Here is an 18,074-nt window from a genome sequence, read left to right on the forward strand (position 1 = left end):
CGACGTCATGACGTCGCCACGCCGCCGCCACGGGCACGTTTCCAGGCGGGCGCTGCCACCGCCTGGCTGCTCATCGCCATAGCGCGTCAAAGGGCGAGGCCCGGCCCCGCCGCTCCGGCCCGGCCCCGCCGCTCCCGCCCGGCCCCGCGGCCGCTCCCGCCTCACACCCGCCCGCCGCGGCGCAGCGCGGAAAGACGCGTCAGGCTCCCGGAGCAGCTGTGTTCCAACGGGGTTTATTGGTTGCAAACGCACGGTGCGGGCGGCTGCAGCACCGCGGGCTGCCTATGCCTTGGCCTTGGGCTCAGCCTTGGCCTTGGGCTCAGCCTTGCCCTTGCCCTTCACAGGGGTCTTGGCTGCAGTCTTGGTCTTGGCCGCAGTCTTTGCCTTGGGGTCAGCCGGGACCTTGGCAGGGACCTTGGCGGCGAGCTTGGCCTTGGCCTTGGCTTTCCTCTCTTCCTTGAGCTTGTGCTGAAGGAGACAGAAAGAGCATCAGCACTGGCTGGGAAGGATCAGAGCCACCCCCAACCTGTCACCCCCTTGTGTGCTCACTCACGTTGCGCGCGTGGCGCAGGATAGTGTTGCGTCGCATCGTTTTGGCATAGGGGTTCAACTTGATCATGATTCTCAAGTTCTTCAGAGGATTCTTCTTCAGGACTCTACGCTGGATCTTCTTCCTGCAAGGAGCAGACGTGTGTCACGAGCACGGGTCAAGCTCTGCTCCATTCTCCCAGGAATGGGGAACCCCAGTTTGGGGAACCCACTTCCCTGTATTAACACCTAGAAGCTGAGGGGAAGCCCAACCCCATCTGATGCCTTAACACAGAGATCTGTGGTCTCACTGCCAAGCCTTGTGCCTGGCCAGCACACTGCATTCCCCTGACAGAGCCTTACTTGGGAGCACGCAGCGCCTTCTGGATTTCCTGGCTCCTCATGATTCTTCCAATGTCCGTATTGGTCATCTTATGCATCGGCAGGCTGCAAGCAAACATCCCTGTGTCAGGCCAGTTCAGCGACAGCGCTGACCAGCACCCGCTGTCCACCCCTGAACACACGGCTCTCCCAGGTCCGCGACACCACCCTCTCTTACTTGTAGTCGCTCTTCAGCGTGGCCGGCTTGCGCCAGGTGCCGTACAGATCATCCAGCTTGCGGAAGGCGCTTTCCGTCCAAATGCAGAAACGCCCCACGTGGCCGCCGGGAGCGAGGCGCAGCAGGTTCAGCTTGCTCACATTCAGGAGAGTAATTCCTGCACAAAACCAAACCAATCCCTTTACTCTGGGGTTCAGATCAAGGCGAAGAAATAAAGAGATGAGAAAGCATGCAGGGACAGACAGGGCTTACTAGAGCTTCTTCACGATGAGGTTACGGACACACGTGAAAACAACTTCTTAAAAATAACCATCAGCCTTTTCCCAGCAAGCCAACTCAACAGCCTCATTTTTACCTGCTCCATGTGCAGTTTGTGGTTGGAAACAGCCACAAAATGTCAGTTAACACCCTCAACATCACCAAACCAGACTCTCAGAAGGAGCCTGCTACCTACTCCGGCAAGTCAGAACTTCCACACAATCATGTGTTTCAGAAACACGGACCAATGAAGTGGAATCTCATCATTCTCAGTGGTTTCCCAACAGCAGAGGAAGAGTTCCCCCAGCGGCGTTACCTGGGATATTCCGGAAAGCTCTGATGATGCCGTTGTCCTCGTTGTAGATGATGCAGGGTCCCCTGCGCTGGATGCGACGGCGGTTCCTCATTTTCCCTTTTCCAGCCCGCATACGCTGGGAGGCATAAACCTAGGGAACACCACAAGCCCTGAGTATTCCAACTCATCCCAACTCCACTTGTAAGATGCAACAAAACCGCTTTAGTCAGAACTTCACAATCATCACTGCTGATCTGAAACACGGACCAGTGAGAAGCTCATCATTCTTAAGAGGCAAGAAGCTTCCAAAAACCCTCATAATGCTGAAATGAAGGCAACATAGTAAAGCAAGAGAGTGAGAAATTTGCTTTGCTGAAACTCTTCTGTAGCTTCTTGTAGTTTCAGGGGTTTCTAGTGGCATCACAGCAGAACCAGGTGGAATTCCTACTGCAGCTGCGGCACGGTCACATCCCCTGGGTTTTGCTCTGAAGGACACACCTGTGGCAACTCACCTTCTTGATGTCATTCCAAGCCTTAAGCTTCTTAAGGAGGAGAACGGCTTCCTTGGTTTTCTTGTAACTCTCAACTTTGTCCTCCACAACCAGAGGAAGTTCTGGGATCTCCTCAATGCGGTGGCCTGCAGAGGAGTGGACAAGACACCCGAGTTACCCACTGACGTTGGCTGAACACATTTCTCAGGGTTACTCTGTATTCAATCAACAGTGGAATTTAAATTCAGGCACTGTAACTACAGGAGTGGAGTCTTACAGCGCTGCCTCCGATGGTACTTTCCATACCTGAGTAAATATTAACCAAATGTCTAGCTGATGTGAACAGAAGTGGAACGTGAACTGCAGTGGGATTCAAAACCACTTCAGTTCCCAGAGACTGTATGGACAAGATTCAGGTCAGGAACGTGCACGAAGTGCCCCAGCATCGCCCAGCTCCACAAAGCACCTCCCCGAGCTGTACAGGAGAGAAGCACCCCTCCTCCCAGCAGCATGCAGACTGCCTCTAGCTCCATGAAGGAGAACTCAGTTCTGAGAAGCATTCTGACTCATCACGTACTGATACGGCTCAGGCAAAGCAAAACTGCAGGCAAGCTTTTCCAGACAGAATTCCCACCTTTAGACATGACGAGCGCTGGAAGAGCAGACGCTGCCAGAGCGGAGCAGATGGCGTAACGCTTCTGAGTCGTGTTCACTCTGCGGTGCCAGCGCCGCCAAGTCTTGGTTGGGGCAAACATGCGGCCTCCACGACACATCTATGCATCAGCAGTTAAGAACAACCTTTCCAAAGCTGCTTTGTCCCATGTGAGACACTGTTCCTTGCTCAGTGTTAATTGTTCGTCAACCATCTGTACCAGTACACCGACAGCAGGCAACTGTCACTGAGCACAGAGTAAGACGCAAATTACGGCATCACAGCAAGATGGGATGAATCACATGACTCAAGATATCCCCCACTTCTGCAGGGGGGACAAAAACCCCCTAATCAATCAATGAGTTCATCAGGGAAAGCTTCTGTTCATTAAAGCAAGTCTGAATGTGCACACAGAAGGTTCTAATCACATTGCAGGTTTTTTTAGACTGGGTGGTCCAGATCACCGTAGGTAGCCAGTACCTCAAGGAGATTCCATTTCATGTTTTATAACATATATAACAGCATAGATATAAAACAATATATAACAAAATAACATTTCTGCTCTGTGAGTTCAGCTTTACACTCAATCCAAGTGGCAGTGAGGAAAGGATACATTTCCAAAGGCACCCTGGCCGGAGCGGTGGGTTCCACCACCTCGTACTCGAGGAATACGAGCAACAGCTCTCCCAGTGCCCCATGACTCAGCACTGGTCTGGTGACCTGGAACAGAAAGATTCTAATTTAGAGAGTGACAACATTGTAATTGTAATAAAACTGCAGTCAGGCAGAACAATCAGAGCTTCCACTGTCATCACGGGGTTCAGAAACACGGACCAATGAAGTGGAATCTCATCATTTTGGCAAAACAAATCCCAGTCAGACAAATTAACTTACTGAATTAAAGATCTGCTTAGGTCAGAAGCAAGCCCATTTACATAGTGATTTTTCTAAGCCTGATCCTCAAAAGTTGGAGGTCTGAATTGGCTGTTCCTAGTGGGTTAAAATGCTTCTGTGAACACCATCAGAACTACAGACAAATGGGTGTTCCTGGCATGAGTTTCCTGGGAAGCAGAAGCTATCTGCACCCACTAGCTTCCGAGGCAACTCTAAACACCCATCTGCAGAGGTTTCTTCTTGGTAAATCTCATACAGTCAGCATGGAGCAGAGATTATAAAGGGCAGGTTTTCAGCAGTTTTTGGCCCAAAATACTGTCAGGCACTTGTGCGTTCCTCTCAGAAAAGGGGCAGATGCCACACATGGACCGAGGCACTACCAACACTTTCAGAAACATACGCTCCAGATAAGACACCAGAGCACCTCAAGGCTTTCCCAATACCTCACTGCTCTTCAGAATAACAAACAAGTTTTACTTTGTATGATTTAAAATCAGGAGTGTTCAGGATCAGAACAGTCACCTTGCCTCCTACACCGAATCCCACCGACCTGCACTGCCCTTACTTCTAAAGGCTGCCAGTTCTAGTCTGCCTCTGTGAACACCCAAGGCTATCACCAGTATTTCTGCCCACTCTGTGGCCCTGCCGTACCTGCAAGTTCACTGACAGCGTAGGGCTGCCTGTTGTTCTTCCGCATATTGGTGTGAACAAAGTTCACAACGTCAGGGCGGATGGGAGCCTTGAACACCGCAGGTAAGGTGACATTTTTGCCTGATGCTTCTCCCTTCTCAGAGTAGATGGATATTAGCGGTCGAGCACAAGCCTGGAAAGAGGAAACAAAGGCATCAGGACACAAGTAAATCACCATCACTGGCATCCAAATGCCTCGGGTATTGCTCAGAACGAAGGGGTCTTCAGCTCAGCAGTGCCAGCACGCTGACAGCAGGCAACTGTCACTGGACACTGGATAAGACGCAAATTACATCATCACAGCAATAATTTCCACTCCCCAGCACTCTGCACTTTTAGAAAGCTGTACTTCAGGTGCGAAATTCATTAGACTTCCAAGTCATCTCAGCAAAATTGATCTAGAATTGAATCTCTGGGCTCTTTAGAAACACCTTCTAAACTTTCCCAGCTTCTATGAAAAAGCCTATATAAAACCCACCTGCTTTTATTCAGCTTGCCAAAGGCTTGTTAGATTAATCTTTAGCAGTTTAAGTGCTGCAAGCAACTTCTCCAAGTCAACACAGGGACTCACACTGACTACAAGCAAGTAAACTAAGCATCAGAGGGAATCTTTTTGTTAAGTCTGGGACCTCTGAACAATCCCTGGTGCTTCAAAATCTGTGAGGTGAAAAATTCAGCTGCCTGTTTCCTTTCAAAAAGCTGTAAGAAACGTCAAATAGCTTCTCAGTCTGAAGAGCAGCCTTTAAATAATTGTAAAGTCAGTCCTGTCTGTGTACCTACAGCTGGTTACAAGCAGAGCCCTGGCTCCTGGAGCTGTAAACGCCACGAGGGGGAAGGAAACAGATCGCAACCTGAATTCGATCAGCGAGAAAATCGGTTTCGTTTGCAACCTGGTTCCCGAGCAAGGCCTTTTAAAGCCTGGCTCAGAGCTGCAGTAACAAAAAATATACTTAAAATATTACAAACAGGCGCTACAGGATCCGTCCTCTTGGCTCCGTTCGAGCTCATCGGCTTCCCCGCGGCTTTACCTCAGAGAGACGCGAGCCCTCCCGGAGGGCCACGCAGCCCTCATCTCCCGCCCCGCCGAAATAAAAAGGGCGCCTTCCAGCAGCCCAAGCCGAGCTCTCGGCCCCGCCAGCCCGCCCGGCCTCCCCACACGGGCTCCACGCGGCGGGCCGACGGCTGACGGCTCCAAAATGGCGGCCAGCCGGCCGCCCCACGCCTCCCGCTCGCGGGCTGCCCGCGGCACGGCTCCGTCCGCCAGGCCTGGCTCCCACCACCGCGACCCGCTGCCCACCCCGACCACCGGCAGCCCCGGGCCCCCCCTCGCCCCGCCGCGGCCACGCGGCCTCCGTCTCACCATGGTGGCGGCGGGGGAGCGTCTCGTGCTCCCTCCCGTCTCCGCCGCGGCCCCGACCGGAAAAGGAAGGACTTGTTACTCTCTCCTGGCTATGAGCGATGTCCTTCCGCACCCTGCCCGCCGTCTCCCGCCACACCGGCCGGCCGGCTGCTGACCCCGGTCTCGTCCCGAGCCTCCTTCCTATACGCCGCGACCCGCGGTACCGAGTCCTCTCCCTTCAGCCGCCTCCGTCGCTTTCAGCCGCCCCTCAAAAGGGGGGACTCTTTTTTTTCTGGCGGAGGTATTCGGCGTGAGGGGCTGGCGGCTCTCACGGGCCGTGATAAAACTCCTGAGGCGTTTCCCTCTGCCTCCCGCGGGCGGGGCGAGAGGGTGAGGGGATGGCGGTGGGCTGGGTGAAGCCCCCTCCAAGCCCCCACAAAGCCCGCCTCTGCGAAGGGAAAGTTAGAACATTCGCCTCAGCGCGCACGCCGCCCCGGATGTAGCGCCGGGAGGGGGCGGGCGAGGCGCGCTGTTCGGTTGTGGCGGGCGGCGATGGCGGCCGAGCGGTTGCAGCGGGCGGCTATTGAGCTGCACGGCCGCCTCCTCCGGTGGGTCTCGGCTCGGCGCGGGGGACGGGGTCTCTGCCCTGAGGGGGCCTCTCCGCTGCGGGAGGCGGCTCGGAGGCTGGCCGGGCCGGGGGTGCCGGGTGGGGCGGCGTTTGGCGGGCAGGCTGCTGAGGGGGCTGCTGGTCGTGGGGCCGTGTCGTGGGGTTTGTGCCGTTGAGCTGCGTGTTCCGTGAGGAGCGGGGGGGGGGGAAAGCAGCTTGACGTGCCTCGGCGTTTTCTTTCAGAATATACGAAGACGGAAAGGAAAGTGTCCCTGAGCACCCCTGTCTCTTTGAGGTAAATACATACAAACGTGCAAATCCAGCTGCATAACCGGAGTCTGTGCGGTTAAAACATGCAGCTATCCATCCGTCCATCCATCAGCAACCGAAATAGATTCCACAAAAGGGAAAGTTTACCTCAGCAAAGCCACTTTAGATCTGCCTCTACCTCAGGACAGAGAAGCTCCGTGCACCAGAGTGCCGCCAGCTCAGCCACACCCTCCCTGCCTCCCCCTGTTGCCAGTTAACTTGTTTAAAAGTGATTATAAGGATTAAGTTCCCGTGGGAGCGTTAGGGATGGAGGTCCTGTGGAGAGTGCTGAAGGTGGGTGGCTGCTGGGAAGAGAGGAGAGGGAAGAGCTGCAGCAGGTGCCCCTCGCTGCAGCTGTGTGCCCACACTTGGTGTTTTCGTGCTTTAAACTTGCAGCTTCTGGTGGCATGCTTGTTATTGAAATTATGGGGAGTGGGGTAGCTGTATGAAAACAGTAATTGCTTCTTCTGCAACATAAAGATGACTGGAAAGGGGCAGTGGGTACAAGCTGGAGCAGAGGAAGTTCCGTGGGAACGTCAGGAGGAACTTTGTCACTGTGAGGGTGACAGAGCACTGGGACAGGCTGCCCAGAGAGGCTGGGGAGTCTCCTTCTCTGGAGACATTCAAACCCACCTGGATGCATTCCTGTGTGATTTAGTCTGGCTGATCCTGCTCTGGTAGGGGTTGGGACTAGATGAGCTTTTGAGGTCCCTTTCAACTCCTAATGTTATCTGATTCTATAAAGATACAGTAAAGTGAAAAACTGACTAGATGTGAGAAATCAAGCAATACTCTGTGTGTGTGCAAAACCCTGAGTAGGGATTGGTGTCCCTTTCTCTCATGAGACATTTGGAGAAGTGATTAATTGGTATTTAAAGCTTCTTTAAGTAGCTACTTGACAACAACAATCCCTCATATATCAGATTATTTTAAGTTTTGTTCATCAAACCAAACATCAGTTTCTCACAGAATCAACCTGTTAGATTAAATTTTCTACGTCAGCTACTTGAAAGGTGTTGCATCTTCACAGCTGATGTGATTCCACTTATGGTACTTACTTGATTCCACCGCTGCAGTAGAGCTGCCTTGGATTCATGGATAGTTGCAATGGAAAGTGAATGGAAAACAGCCTGTGGAATTAGTTTTGCAGTTGCTCATACAAAAATTTGCTGAAATGCAGCGTTTACATGTAGTGTATTAACAAGGCTTTATTTTCTGATTTTTCTTTCCAGACTGATGTAGAGATCTGCTTGGTTGATGGTAGTTGCAAAAGTCCCATTAAGGAATTTTGGAATGGAAACGATGTGATCTATATTTTGCAGAAAGCAGTAAGTGTATGTTGCTAACTTCTAAAATGTTACCCAGACTTCTGAATTCCTGTCAGGTATTTTCACACATTTGCTTTTTTTGACTTACATCTGCATTTCCTCTAAAGCAACACAATGAGGAAAGTGACCCAATGGAAGAATCAAATTCAGATGATTCTTTTTATGCCTCTGAGCTTTTACCAAAGGAGAGTTCTGGACCAGTGGCGCTCTCTGTCAACAGAGCAAGGTAAGTACCAAAGGTCTGCCTTCCCTTTTGATGTAATTTTCTTTTGCAACTTTTGGCTCTTAATAGCCAAAACTCGTATTATTTTCAGTTCCCCAAAATTAAGTACTCATTAGTTAAGTGAGGAGATGCAACCATTTTTCATCCTGCCAAATGGCCTGCTCTGATTACAAGTATTCTTAACACAGTGTAACGAAAGTCAAGGAACTGGAAAAGCAATTTGGAGCTGTCTCATTAGGTCAGTTTGACTGCCTGGGTGTAGGTGAGCACAGAAAGCTTACTAATATTTCATTACTTGTTTTTGAGGGGAAAACCAAAATCTGATTGGGGGTCTTTGGCAGTTATTAAAATACTGAGGTGTGGTACCAAAACACAGTGCCTAGTTTGCTTAGCTGACATCCTTCCAACATGCTTGAAATAGGAAATTCTATTATGTTTTCATCATCTTTGGTCTAAATTAAAATATTATATTAAATATCGTCTCAATTATGATATGTTACTCCCTTCTTTGTGACTTCATTTATTTTACTTGTAAGGAGAGGAACATAATTCTTGTTTTTAGGCTGATTTTGTGTCTGCTAATGAAGCATAGTAGATAGGAGTTAAGCTTTATTTAAGGGATAGATTTAGCTATGTTTGCTGGCATCTTATTTTTTTCCCCTTTTGTGCTTCTAGGCAGTTGGTGTCCTTATATACAATGGTACAAAATCCAAACATGACCCACTTGAAGATAAGTAAACTGGTTGTGCTTCCTCCCCTCTGGGTGAGGTGTGATGGCTCAGATCCTGAACATACTTGTTGGTTTGGAGCTGAACCTCTCAAATCTGGAAACAAAATCACAGGGATGAATCTTCACATGATTACACACCATGGTAAGGTTACAATGTTACACATAAAATGTAGAATGCTTATCAATGTGGAAAGCTGGAATCCAAACTCATTAGCCTTGGTGACTGTGAAGCAGGGATCCTTCAGTGCAGCGCTGGACACACAGGGGATCGCTCCTCCAAAAACTCATTCCTGCACCAACTAGTTAGGAACACTTTTCACTGAAAACAAGATATGCTCTGTCTCTTAATTGGTCATTAGTCTCATTATTTGTGACTCCCCTATCTCCTACTTTGTCTAATTTCAAGGCTGTTGCACTGTTATGGTTAAGTTTTGTAGCTGCTTTCTTGAAACAGCTTATGTGATTACAGCCAAATTCTGCTACAATCCAAAACTAATCTATTCCTAAAAGCGCACAAATACTGTCTACTCTAAAACACACAAATTCTTCTTTATCTTCAAGGCTGTTACATTGTTATGGTTAAGTTTTGCAGCTGATCTCAGGAGCCACTCATATGGTTACAGCCATTTTCTCCTGAACTATTCTTAAAACCATGAAAATTCTTACATTAAAGTTATACTAATTGTCTCTTGAGCTACATCTACATCAATTTGTTCATCATGATTACATTTCATTGAATCAGAATGTTGATGTAGTGATGCTGTCTGTGTCCTTTGTGTGATGTTGGCTTAGTGCTGCTCTATATTTCTTGTTTTAAGAAATGAGGGGGGAAAAAAAAGGTGAGAAAAAAATATTTTTAACCCAATGCAGTGTCTGGGGAAAGAACTTCTAATGCACTTAATGCAGCAGTAGCTGTGCAGGCCTGCCTTCACTCCAGTTGGATAACTTAGCAAATTTAAATTGCTGCCACTGAACTTCTTAAGCACCAAGTGACTAAACATTTATATGTTAACACCAGCTCTTGAGGTCAGTATGAAAAAGGCAAGAATGATAATTCATTTTAGATGTCAATTTGAATCAAGTTATTTTCTTCAAAATTATTTGAATTTCAGTCAAAATGATTTTTTGATTCTGACTCTTTTTCCTTTGGTAGGTCCTACAGCTGACAAAACCCATTTTGCAAACCTGGAAGAGCTCAAAACAGCACATAAAATAAGACACCGTTCATCTACTGTAGGTTTTCATGGTCTGTCATGTCTCCAATCTAAGTTTAAAACCTCTGGATTTGGGTTTATATTACTGGCTTTGGGAAGCATTATAGATTCAATTTAGAAACTCAGCACGATTCTGTGGTACAACAGCCTCTTCTCAAGTAACATTTGAACCCCTATTCTTGTAATGCATTTGTCTGGTATTTGCCTTTTATGTGTGTTGTGAAATGCTTTTAAAATAATTTGCCAAATAATGCAAAACAATCAACGTGGTGGTGATTTTATTGTGGTTTAGTTGGTTTGGTTTTTAATCTCTTTGTTCTAGGTGGTGACAAAAGGATTTGCTCAGTATGAACTTATTAGAGCTGCTGGAATAGAGGACTTGATTGTAGAATTTGAAAGCAATATATATGTTGATATTGCTTGGAATACTGTAGACAAGATTCTGGAGACGCCCCCACTAACTTCAGCTGCCACACTGGTGAGTCAAGAAGAAGCCAACAAACCCAAACTCTTGCCACAGCTTACATCATGAGTAGCATATAGAACATAAGCTTGACATCTGTGCTTATTATTCTTTACACAAGCAACACACTCTGCTTGTAATCTAAATTATAATTATCCTAATGTGCATTTTACTCAAAGTTTTAGGACCTTGAGTACTAAAGTTTGAAACTGACTTAAACTTCTGGAACTTTCAGAATATTAAGCTGAAATCTGGGGACCTCAGAAGTCCTGTGTATCAGCTATACAGAGAACTGCAGTTTCTACTTGTAAGTATTAAGTGAGAGATTACAGATTTACACACAGTGTTGATTTTATGTGTTAATCACTTTCCTGATTCAAAACATCAGAAGCTTCAAAGATAGTGTTAAGCTTTTAGTTTAGAACAAACTTTGAGTTCATTTTTAGCAATCTTGAATACAAAGAGGACAACTCATGAACACCAAAGCCAGGAAATTCAAGACATTTTTTAATTCAGTGTTAGATGTGCAAAGAGAGATGTATGATTCTAACTAAGTAGGACACATACAGAACCTCAAACAAGAACTGACTTTGTTTGGTTTTGATGCTAACTTTAGGCTTTGGCTGAAGGTTTGAAGACAGGTGTGACTGAGTGGCCTGGGCCATTAGAGTCTGAATCAGCTGTTGAACTGGTCCAGGAACTTCTGACTGGTAATTGCTCCTTGTTGTATGTCACAGGGCTTTATCAATTGGTTTGATTATATTTTGCTCCATAATAGTGAAATTTATTTTTCTCTTCTGCTAGATTTGAAGAAGCAGCTGGGTGGATATTGTGTGTCTGGGAACAAGAATGAAACAGAGGTAAATGCAATTGGCTACCAATTGCCCAGTCACTTTATTTCCCATAGAAGTAGCTATTTCAAATTTTGACTACATCTTGTATGTTATCTGTGTGTATATGAAAATATGTAGGCATAAACATGTAAAGGAAGATAAATCTTTTGCTTGCTTTTCCTGCTGTGTAAAAATAATGGAAGAAGGCCTTACAGGCAACATCAGGAATTCCATAGGTAATGGAGAGCCCACAATAATTTTTACCTTCTGAAAACCAACCTGTGGGATTGTTTTTATTATTTAAAGTGGTCTACCAATGTCTGCTTTATTTACTTATTTGTAGTGATGTGGAGCTATTTTGATTTGCATCTCTCTTACTTTGAAAAGCTTGCCAGGTAAACAGTATTACCTCAACTGCAATCACACTCCCTTGTCTTAACCACTGTGTGTCATGTCCTAAACCTGTCAGTCTCATGATGTCCTAGTTTCCTTCAGGAACCCTGATCTTTGTGCCATTGCATTCTATCACTAATTTGCTTTTCTTGACTAATTCAATGATTTTGGGCCAGTTTAATAGTATCAGTTGGATATCTGTCCTGCTTATCTAGAGGTATGTGACATTGTAAAGCAATGGACAAATTAAAATATCTCCAGTTACTTTAAGATTACTTTTATTTTTCCAACCCTTTCCTTGTAGACTGAATGGGTCTTTTTCCTGTTGAGAAGTGATCCTGTGATTTTTGCTTATAAGCTAAAAACGATAACAATCTCTGTATTAACTAACCCAGAAATATTTAGAATAACAGGAAAAGGGTTCTCTGTTCTGAGAATGTATTAATTTTGGTCTCTCCAGGCTTTAAATATATGTATAATTGTTTAATTATTTCAGTGTAGCCTGGGTCACATTCCTAATCAGTGCTTGCTGGACTCTATTCCTGCTATTCACCAGTGCACTGTGCATCATGCCATTGTAAGGCAAAAAGGACTTGAGCTCAGCAGCTGGTTTTTACTGGACAGTCTGGTTGAGCTTTACTTTCCTATGATCAACAGCCTTTTGGATAGATGGCTTCCCTTCCTGGTCCAAAGTTAGCAACTACCTAGTGTGATAATTCTGAAAAGAACTAGCCTTAGTTAAGTAAAAATATGCTATTTGGTAGTTCCTATGTGGTAATTTTCCTAGAAAAGGGGAAAAAAATTAGTCATGTGCACCCAATTTTGAGCTTGTAAGGTCTTTGAATATTAGACATCCTTTATTACTTTTTTCCAGAAAGTCAAATCTGACACTGCTGCTGTGGACAGTTGGATAAAGTTGATCCTCAGTGAGCGAGGAGACCTGGATTTTGCTGAACAATTATGGTGCAAAATGAGAAGTAAGTTCTGGTGTTTGGAGGTTTTTTTTTTTCACCCCATGTTTTAGTTAAATTCTTCTGTTCTCTGCATCTACTGTAACATACTGCTTTCTCAGTGAAATGTTACAAATGCCTTTGAGATTTAAGGGCTGGTCAGCTCTTCAGAAAATTATGGTATTACCAGACTTAAAGAGTTAATTTTAGGTAGGTAAGATGATGACTTGCTTACAGCATTTAAAGGTAGACTGGTATCTAGCAGGGGTACTGTGTTGCATCTTATTGATTGTCAAAGCTTCTAAACAATCAGCAGTACTCAGCTACTTCAAAACTGAAAAGTTTGATCTATGAAACTTTTTGTCTTTCTAGATGTGAAGGACGTTTTCAAGTTGATAAAGCTACACAACTATATTATTCTTGTAATACCACTCTGTCCTTCAGTTAAAATATGTATTGATTACTATTTTTTTCAGGTTAGTAATTTTTGCTAAGATGTTTCACAGATTACAACAGCTCCTTTCTGTTTGAGGCATGGAGTGTGGAACTTTTAAACCCCTTTCATTTCTATTAATGCAACTGCTGTTGTGTTCATGGAGACTACACAGCTACAACGTGCCATGCTGACTGCTCTGTCCTGCTGAAGAGCAGTGTCAGCTGCACCATGTGTTTCTTGCTTAGGAAGCAGTTGGTTGGATAAACAGATACTAATAGTTCATATTCTAGATAGGTGCTGGTGAGTTATATTTATAAACATGCATTGAGCTGCAATGTATGGAGAGAGGCTGCAGCTGAAATGTGTTATGTGACAACCTGCTGATGCACATCAGTCATATGCAGCTCAGGGGCTCTTTTGATCATTGTTTCTTTAGAGTAACCCTTTTGAAAGTCAGGATGGGACAAACTTAACAAAAATTAGTGTGACCCAACATTCCCTCTATCACTCTTTAAATGAGAGGTGTCATTCTTGCAAGCATGTGCTGGCCTATTGTTACTACTTCACAGCTAGAGAGCAAGCCTGGACTGGTAAATAAAACATTGCATCATTTTTTTCTTAAGGTGTCAGTTCGTATCAGGAGCTGATAGAGTGTTTCACCCTGATCATAAAATCCTTGGAACGCGGTGAGATTCAGCCATGGGTATGTATTTATATGGCATGATAAACGTTATCATTTTGAGCTCTGAAGTAGAATATTGATCTTGTCACTTAACTGCTCCTTCTTTCTGTGTTGTGTTGCTTTTAAATTACTTTTGCCTGCCACAGTTTGCCTGCCTCTGTTTCCATGGCATTGTACTTCTAAACAGTGTTTATCATGTGTTGTACAGTTAGATCACAAGGAAACTTTCCTAATTTTTAGATTCATCAAGGGAGTAGCAGTTCACTAAGTAAATTGATTCAACAGTCTTATCATGGAAAAATGGAGGCCGTTTCCCTCAGTGGCACCACTCCAATTCAAATGCTCTTGGAGATTGGTTTGGATAAGATGAAGAAGGATTATGTCAGTTTTTTCATAGGTAAGCCTGGTATCTGTTCACATGATTAGAAATTCAAGAGGAAAGGTACTCCAAGAAGGAAACAAGCCCTTGGAAACCTTGGTCTCACCTTTGCTTCCATCTCTTGAAGTGCTGTTTCCAAACTCCTTAATTGTACTTTTCAGTTGTCTGGGGTTTCAAAATCTAAAAAATTACTTTGTTTCAAAATAACAATAATTTTCAGTTTGAAAAAAAACCTTTAGGTTGAACTTGAAGTAAATTAAATACCAGTTTTATTTAATTGTGGACTGTTTTGTTCTCTTACCTGTTTGCTGTAGGGGAAAAAGTAAGACCCTTATGTTCTTTCTGCCTCTTTACTTTATGGTCTCTATGGGCTAAAAGGAAGTCAGGCTAGGATATTTTATGTAATAGCTGTGTTTGTACAGTCTGTAGTATTTAGAAAGGTATCTTTGATTATTCTTTCCACTTTTGTTTCCAGTATAATAAATATCTGTGATTTTTGTAAAATACTTTTTTTTTCCCTGAAAACATGGCTCTGTTTTCAGTATTGTGGCTTTATTTCTTTTCTGAATCTGCAGGGAGGGGGTTATGTTCTACCACTGTTGTTACCCACTTCCTTCTCCTTCACCTGCTCATTTTTTGATTTCTCTTTTGGTTTTATCATCCTGGTTTGAGGCTTTCTTGTTTCACATTTTTATAAACCAGATAATGCCTCTGCAATGATGCTTGGCAGGGTTTCCCTTGTCTTGAAGGAGTAGTCATGTCAGGAAATAACATCACAGTCGTAGTGACTGTGCTTTGCTTTGGTAGAATTCCCTGTTTGATTACTTGAATGCTGCTTAGATTTCATCTGACACATCTTAATGTGGATCCCCCTGTTCATTTTACAGGCCAGGAACTTGCAACATTAACCTACCTGGTGAGTTTGTTCTTTTCTTTTCTTTTTTAAACTCTGAACCCAGAGTAAAGTAAGAGCAGAACGTATAGGATGCAGTTCATACAACTCCTGTAAGCTGAGAAACTGAACTGCAAATCATGAGGATGGACCAATATACTGCAGAAGTGACATCATGATGTTTTCTTATTTATATATTATTTCCTAGGTATCTGATGTGGGTGATAGGCAAGACAGGGAACACTTGTTCATAATTTGATAGCATGCAACTTTGTTCTGACTCTGCTGGGCCATTCTTAAAGTTTTGGCTTCTCAAAAGAAGTGGGAGAACTATTCTAGTGTACTGAGGGTATGTTGTTTGTCTGTAGAAACTGAATATCCAGTTAAGAGTGGAAACTGTTTGCTGTTCCAGGATTACTTCATTTCCACATCAGTAGATCTACAAGAACAAGTTCATCGCGTGCAAAAACTTCACCATATGCTGGAAATAATGGTCAGCTGTACAGCCTTACTTCAGCTTAGACATGAGAACCTCTTCCCTTTGACACAGTAAGTAAAAATGAAATAATTACTGTTTTTTAAATTAAAATAACAAATAGATTCTCTTCGACCATTGTAAAGAAACTCTCTTAAAAAAACTCTTCTGATGATTGATTGCTGATGATTATGAGACTGCAGAATTAGCAGTTGGATCTTCCTGTTAAATTTTGCTTTGTGACTAAAACTGAAAACCAAAGGAAAACATAAAATCTGAGAGTATAGTTCATTTTTCACTAGGCTCATGCAGTGTTACATAAGCATTTCTCCAGAGTAACTAACTGGTTTGCATTGCAGGATTTGCATGAAGTATTACAAGGAAAACCCTCTAAATGAGAAGCAGGTGTTTCAGCTGCCGATCAGACCAATGCTTGTCAAGAAGTTCTACCAAAAGTAAGAGATACTTCAATCTTTGCAGAGTTAAAATTCACATGTGACTGAACACCTGACTGAATTTTGACATGTTTTGATTATCCTATCAGTGATCACCCAGATAGATGGAGGGTGGAAATAAGTAGTGGGCATGGACAGAAAGAGGTTAAAACAACGTGGCAAGTTACTACTAATCCTCCAGTTGAACACATGACATCAGACAGCATAGGTAAGGAATATTTGTGGTGACATAAAGCAAGGTACACATTTCAAATTCAGGTTTTAGGCTGGGTTAAGTGGAACTGAACTTTTACTTACTGAAATCTTCAGTAAAAGCGAATCAATGTTTTGGTTTTCATGAAAAATTTATAAATCCATTCTGTAAATAGTGTCACCTCTTTAATAAAGTGACTTTTTGCCTTCTCACCTTTGAGTTGTTTTAAAGTGACAGGAATTGTTCCAAATATGACATGATTATCAAATATTCATATAAATTATTTCTAGACATCTTTGCCAGCGTATCTGAGAATGGGTTTGAAGAGATTTACCTGTTAATAAATGCTGGCCTCTAGTCAGAGAACCAAGCAGGTGCTAAGGAGAGAAGACATGCTTTGCTGCAATCAAATGCAGAACAAATCAAAAAGCATGAGAATGGGGAAGAGAATTAAGTATCTAGATTGACATAGAAATTGTTTGCCTTTCTGGAGCGAGGGTTGGGACAGAGTAATGCTGAGAAAGCTTTTCCAAAATCGCATGCAGTGCTCCTTTCAGTAAAACTGAAGTTCTGAAACAAGTTCTTGAAGCTTCTACAGGAACTGATTTCTCCAACTTCTTTCTAAGAAGAGTTGCTGATCACATCTCTCTCTCTTTTGTCTGTGCAGGTATGTCTCCTGATTCTACAGTGAAGGAATGCAGTGAAGACAAGATGTATTTTATTACAATGGCTAAGTGCAGTCAGGTGCATTTTGTATAAAGAAAGGCATGTTACTCTCCAGGCAGGCCCTTGAAAGGTGCAGTAAAGGGAAGGCTCAGTATTGTCTGTGTTCTGACAATATTACTTAGAAACTCTGTGCTCTGAAGGACAGTACATCTTGGTGAGTTACTTGCTTTGGAATGCCTGAAGTGCACAGCCTGAAGCACACAGCCACAATTCATCTCTACATATCCTACTTTGTTTGTTTATAAATGTGCAGTTACAAATGTGCAAGATAATTGTCTTGAAAAAAAGCAGTAGGTTTTGTGTTCATGTAATTACAAGCATTAATAAAGTTCTGCTCTTTGGGGGTTTAAATGTTTATTTTTATTCATGAAGAATGCAGTCAGACACTGTTCAAAGCATGAATTATCTTATCCCAGTGAAACAAGCAATACTGTTGTGTCTTCCTGGTGTTAAGTGGCATTTCATCATCCAGATGTATTTAGAAAGCTGCTCATCCAGGGCACAGTGACCTTCTGACTGATTTTCTTTGTCATTGTGTTTATACTTTGCAGTAGCAAGAGATATACTTCTCTCTCTCTTCAAATTCACTTTCTTCCCTCAGTGCAAAGTGAATTATGTAACAGTATTGTGTTGTACACTCTGGCATAACTTTCTGGAACAGATGTTCAGTATAATTGGCTGGGCATAATAATTTCAATATGTGGGGAAGACTGTTGCATATGCCCTTGTATTGATTAGATGGTGTATGTAATGTTCTGGTAAACTACTGTAGTATATGCTGATTAATAAATGAGACAAACATTTTGCATAAAAAATTATTAACTATTTATAAGTAACCATAAGGAAAACCACCCCACAATTCATGTTTTTAAACCCCATATATTTCTATTGCTTCTGGGTTTTCTTCATCTTATCCCCTTCCTACTATTACAATCTTAATAACCATCAGTTTAATGGTTAGCCTTTGAAGAGAAGCTAAGGACAAAGGGTCTTTTTTGGCTTTTGTGTACTGCTACTCTACATTCAGTATCTGCACATGTGCTGAAAATACAGTGCAAACTAAAGAGTTTGTTGCTTTAC

At 43.8% G+C, this 18,074-nt stretch overlaps 2 protein-coding genes across 2 annotated transcripts; one reads left to right on the plus strand and one right to left on the minus strand.

Moving 5' to 3' along the window:
* Positions 1-217: 217 nt before the first annotated feature.
* RPL4 (ribosomal protein L4) lies at positions 218-5,834 on the minus strand. Its single transcript, XM_084267776.1, has 10 exons — positions 5,728-5,834; positions 4,329-4,500; positions 3,397-3,503; positions 2,766-2,904; positions 2,153-2,277; positions 1,662-1,791; positions 1,088-1,244; positions 892-975; positions 554-674; positions 218-468 (listed from the first exon to the last, which is right to left on the minus strand). Exons 1-10 carry the CDS (start codon positions 5,728-5,730, stop codon positions 283-285), a joined length of 1,224 nt encoding a protein of 407 aa, XP_084123902.1. The 5' UTR covers positions 5,731-5,834; the 3' UTR covers positions 218-282.
* Positions 5,734-17,333, plus strand: ZWILCH (zwilch kinetochore protein). The gene is given in 19 exon segments (XM_084267775.1): positions 5,734-5,875; positions 5,877-5,926; positions 6,557-6,608; positions 7,855-7,950; positions 8,058-8,176; positions 8,849-9,045; positions 10,057-10,136; positions 10,440-10,595; positions 10,816-10,887; positions 11,197-11,290; positions 11,385-11,440; positions 12,681-12,783; positions 13,816-13,895; positions 14,115-14,271; positions 15,141-15,169; positions 15,558-15,694; positions 15,980-16,075; positions 16,165-16,283; positions 16,936-17,333. Coding segments are annotated over 19 exon segments (1,842 nt in total). The 5' UTR covers positions 5,734-5,818; the 3' UTR covers positions 17,028-17,333.
* The last annotated feature ends 741 nt before the right edge of the window (positions 17,334-18,074 follow it).

This window comes from Gallinula chloropus (assembly GCF_964237585.1).
Source record: "Gallinula chloropus genome assembly, chromosome: 9".
NCBI lineage: Eukaryota > Metazoa > Chordata > Aves > Gruiformes > Rallidae > Gallinula > Gallinula chloropus.

Coding starts and splice junctions, on each gene's coding strand:
- RPL4 (XM_084267776.1), bottom strand. Junction 2,905..3,396: donor GCCAGGGTGCCTTTGGAAAT/GTATCCTTTCCT, acceptor GCTGATGCATAG/ATGTGTCGTGGAGGCCGCAT. Junction 675..891: donor AAGGCGCTGCGTGCTCCCAA/GTAAGGCTCTGT, acceptor TGCTCCTTGCAG/GAAGAAGATCCAGCGTAGAG.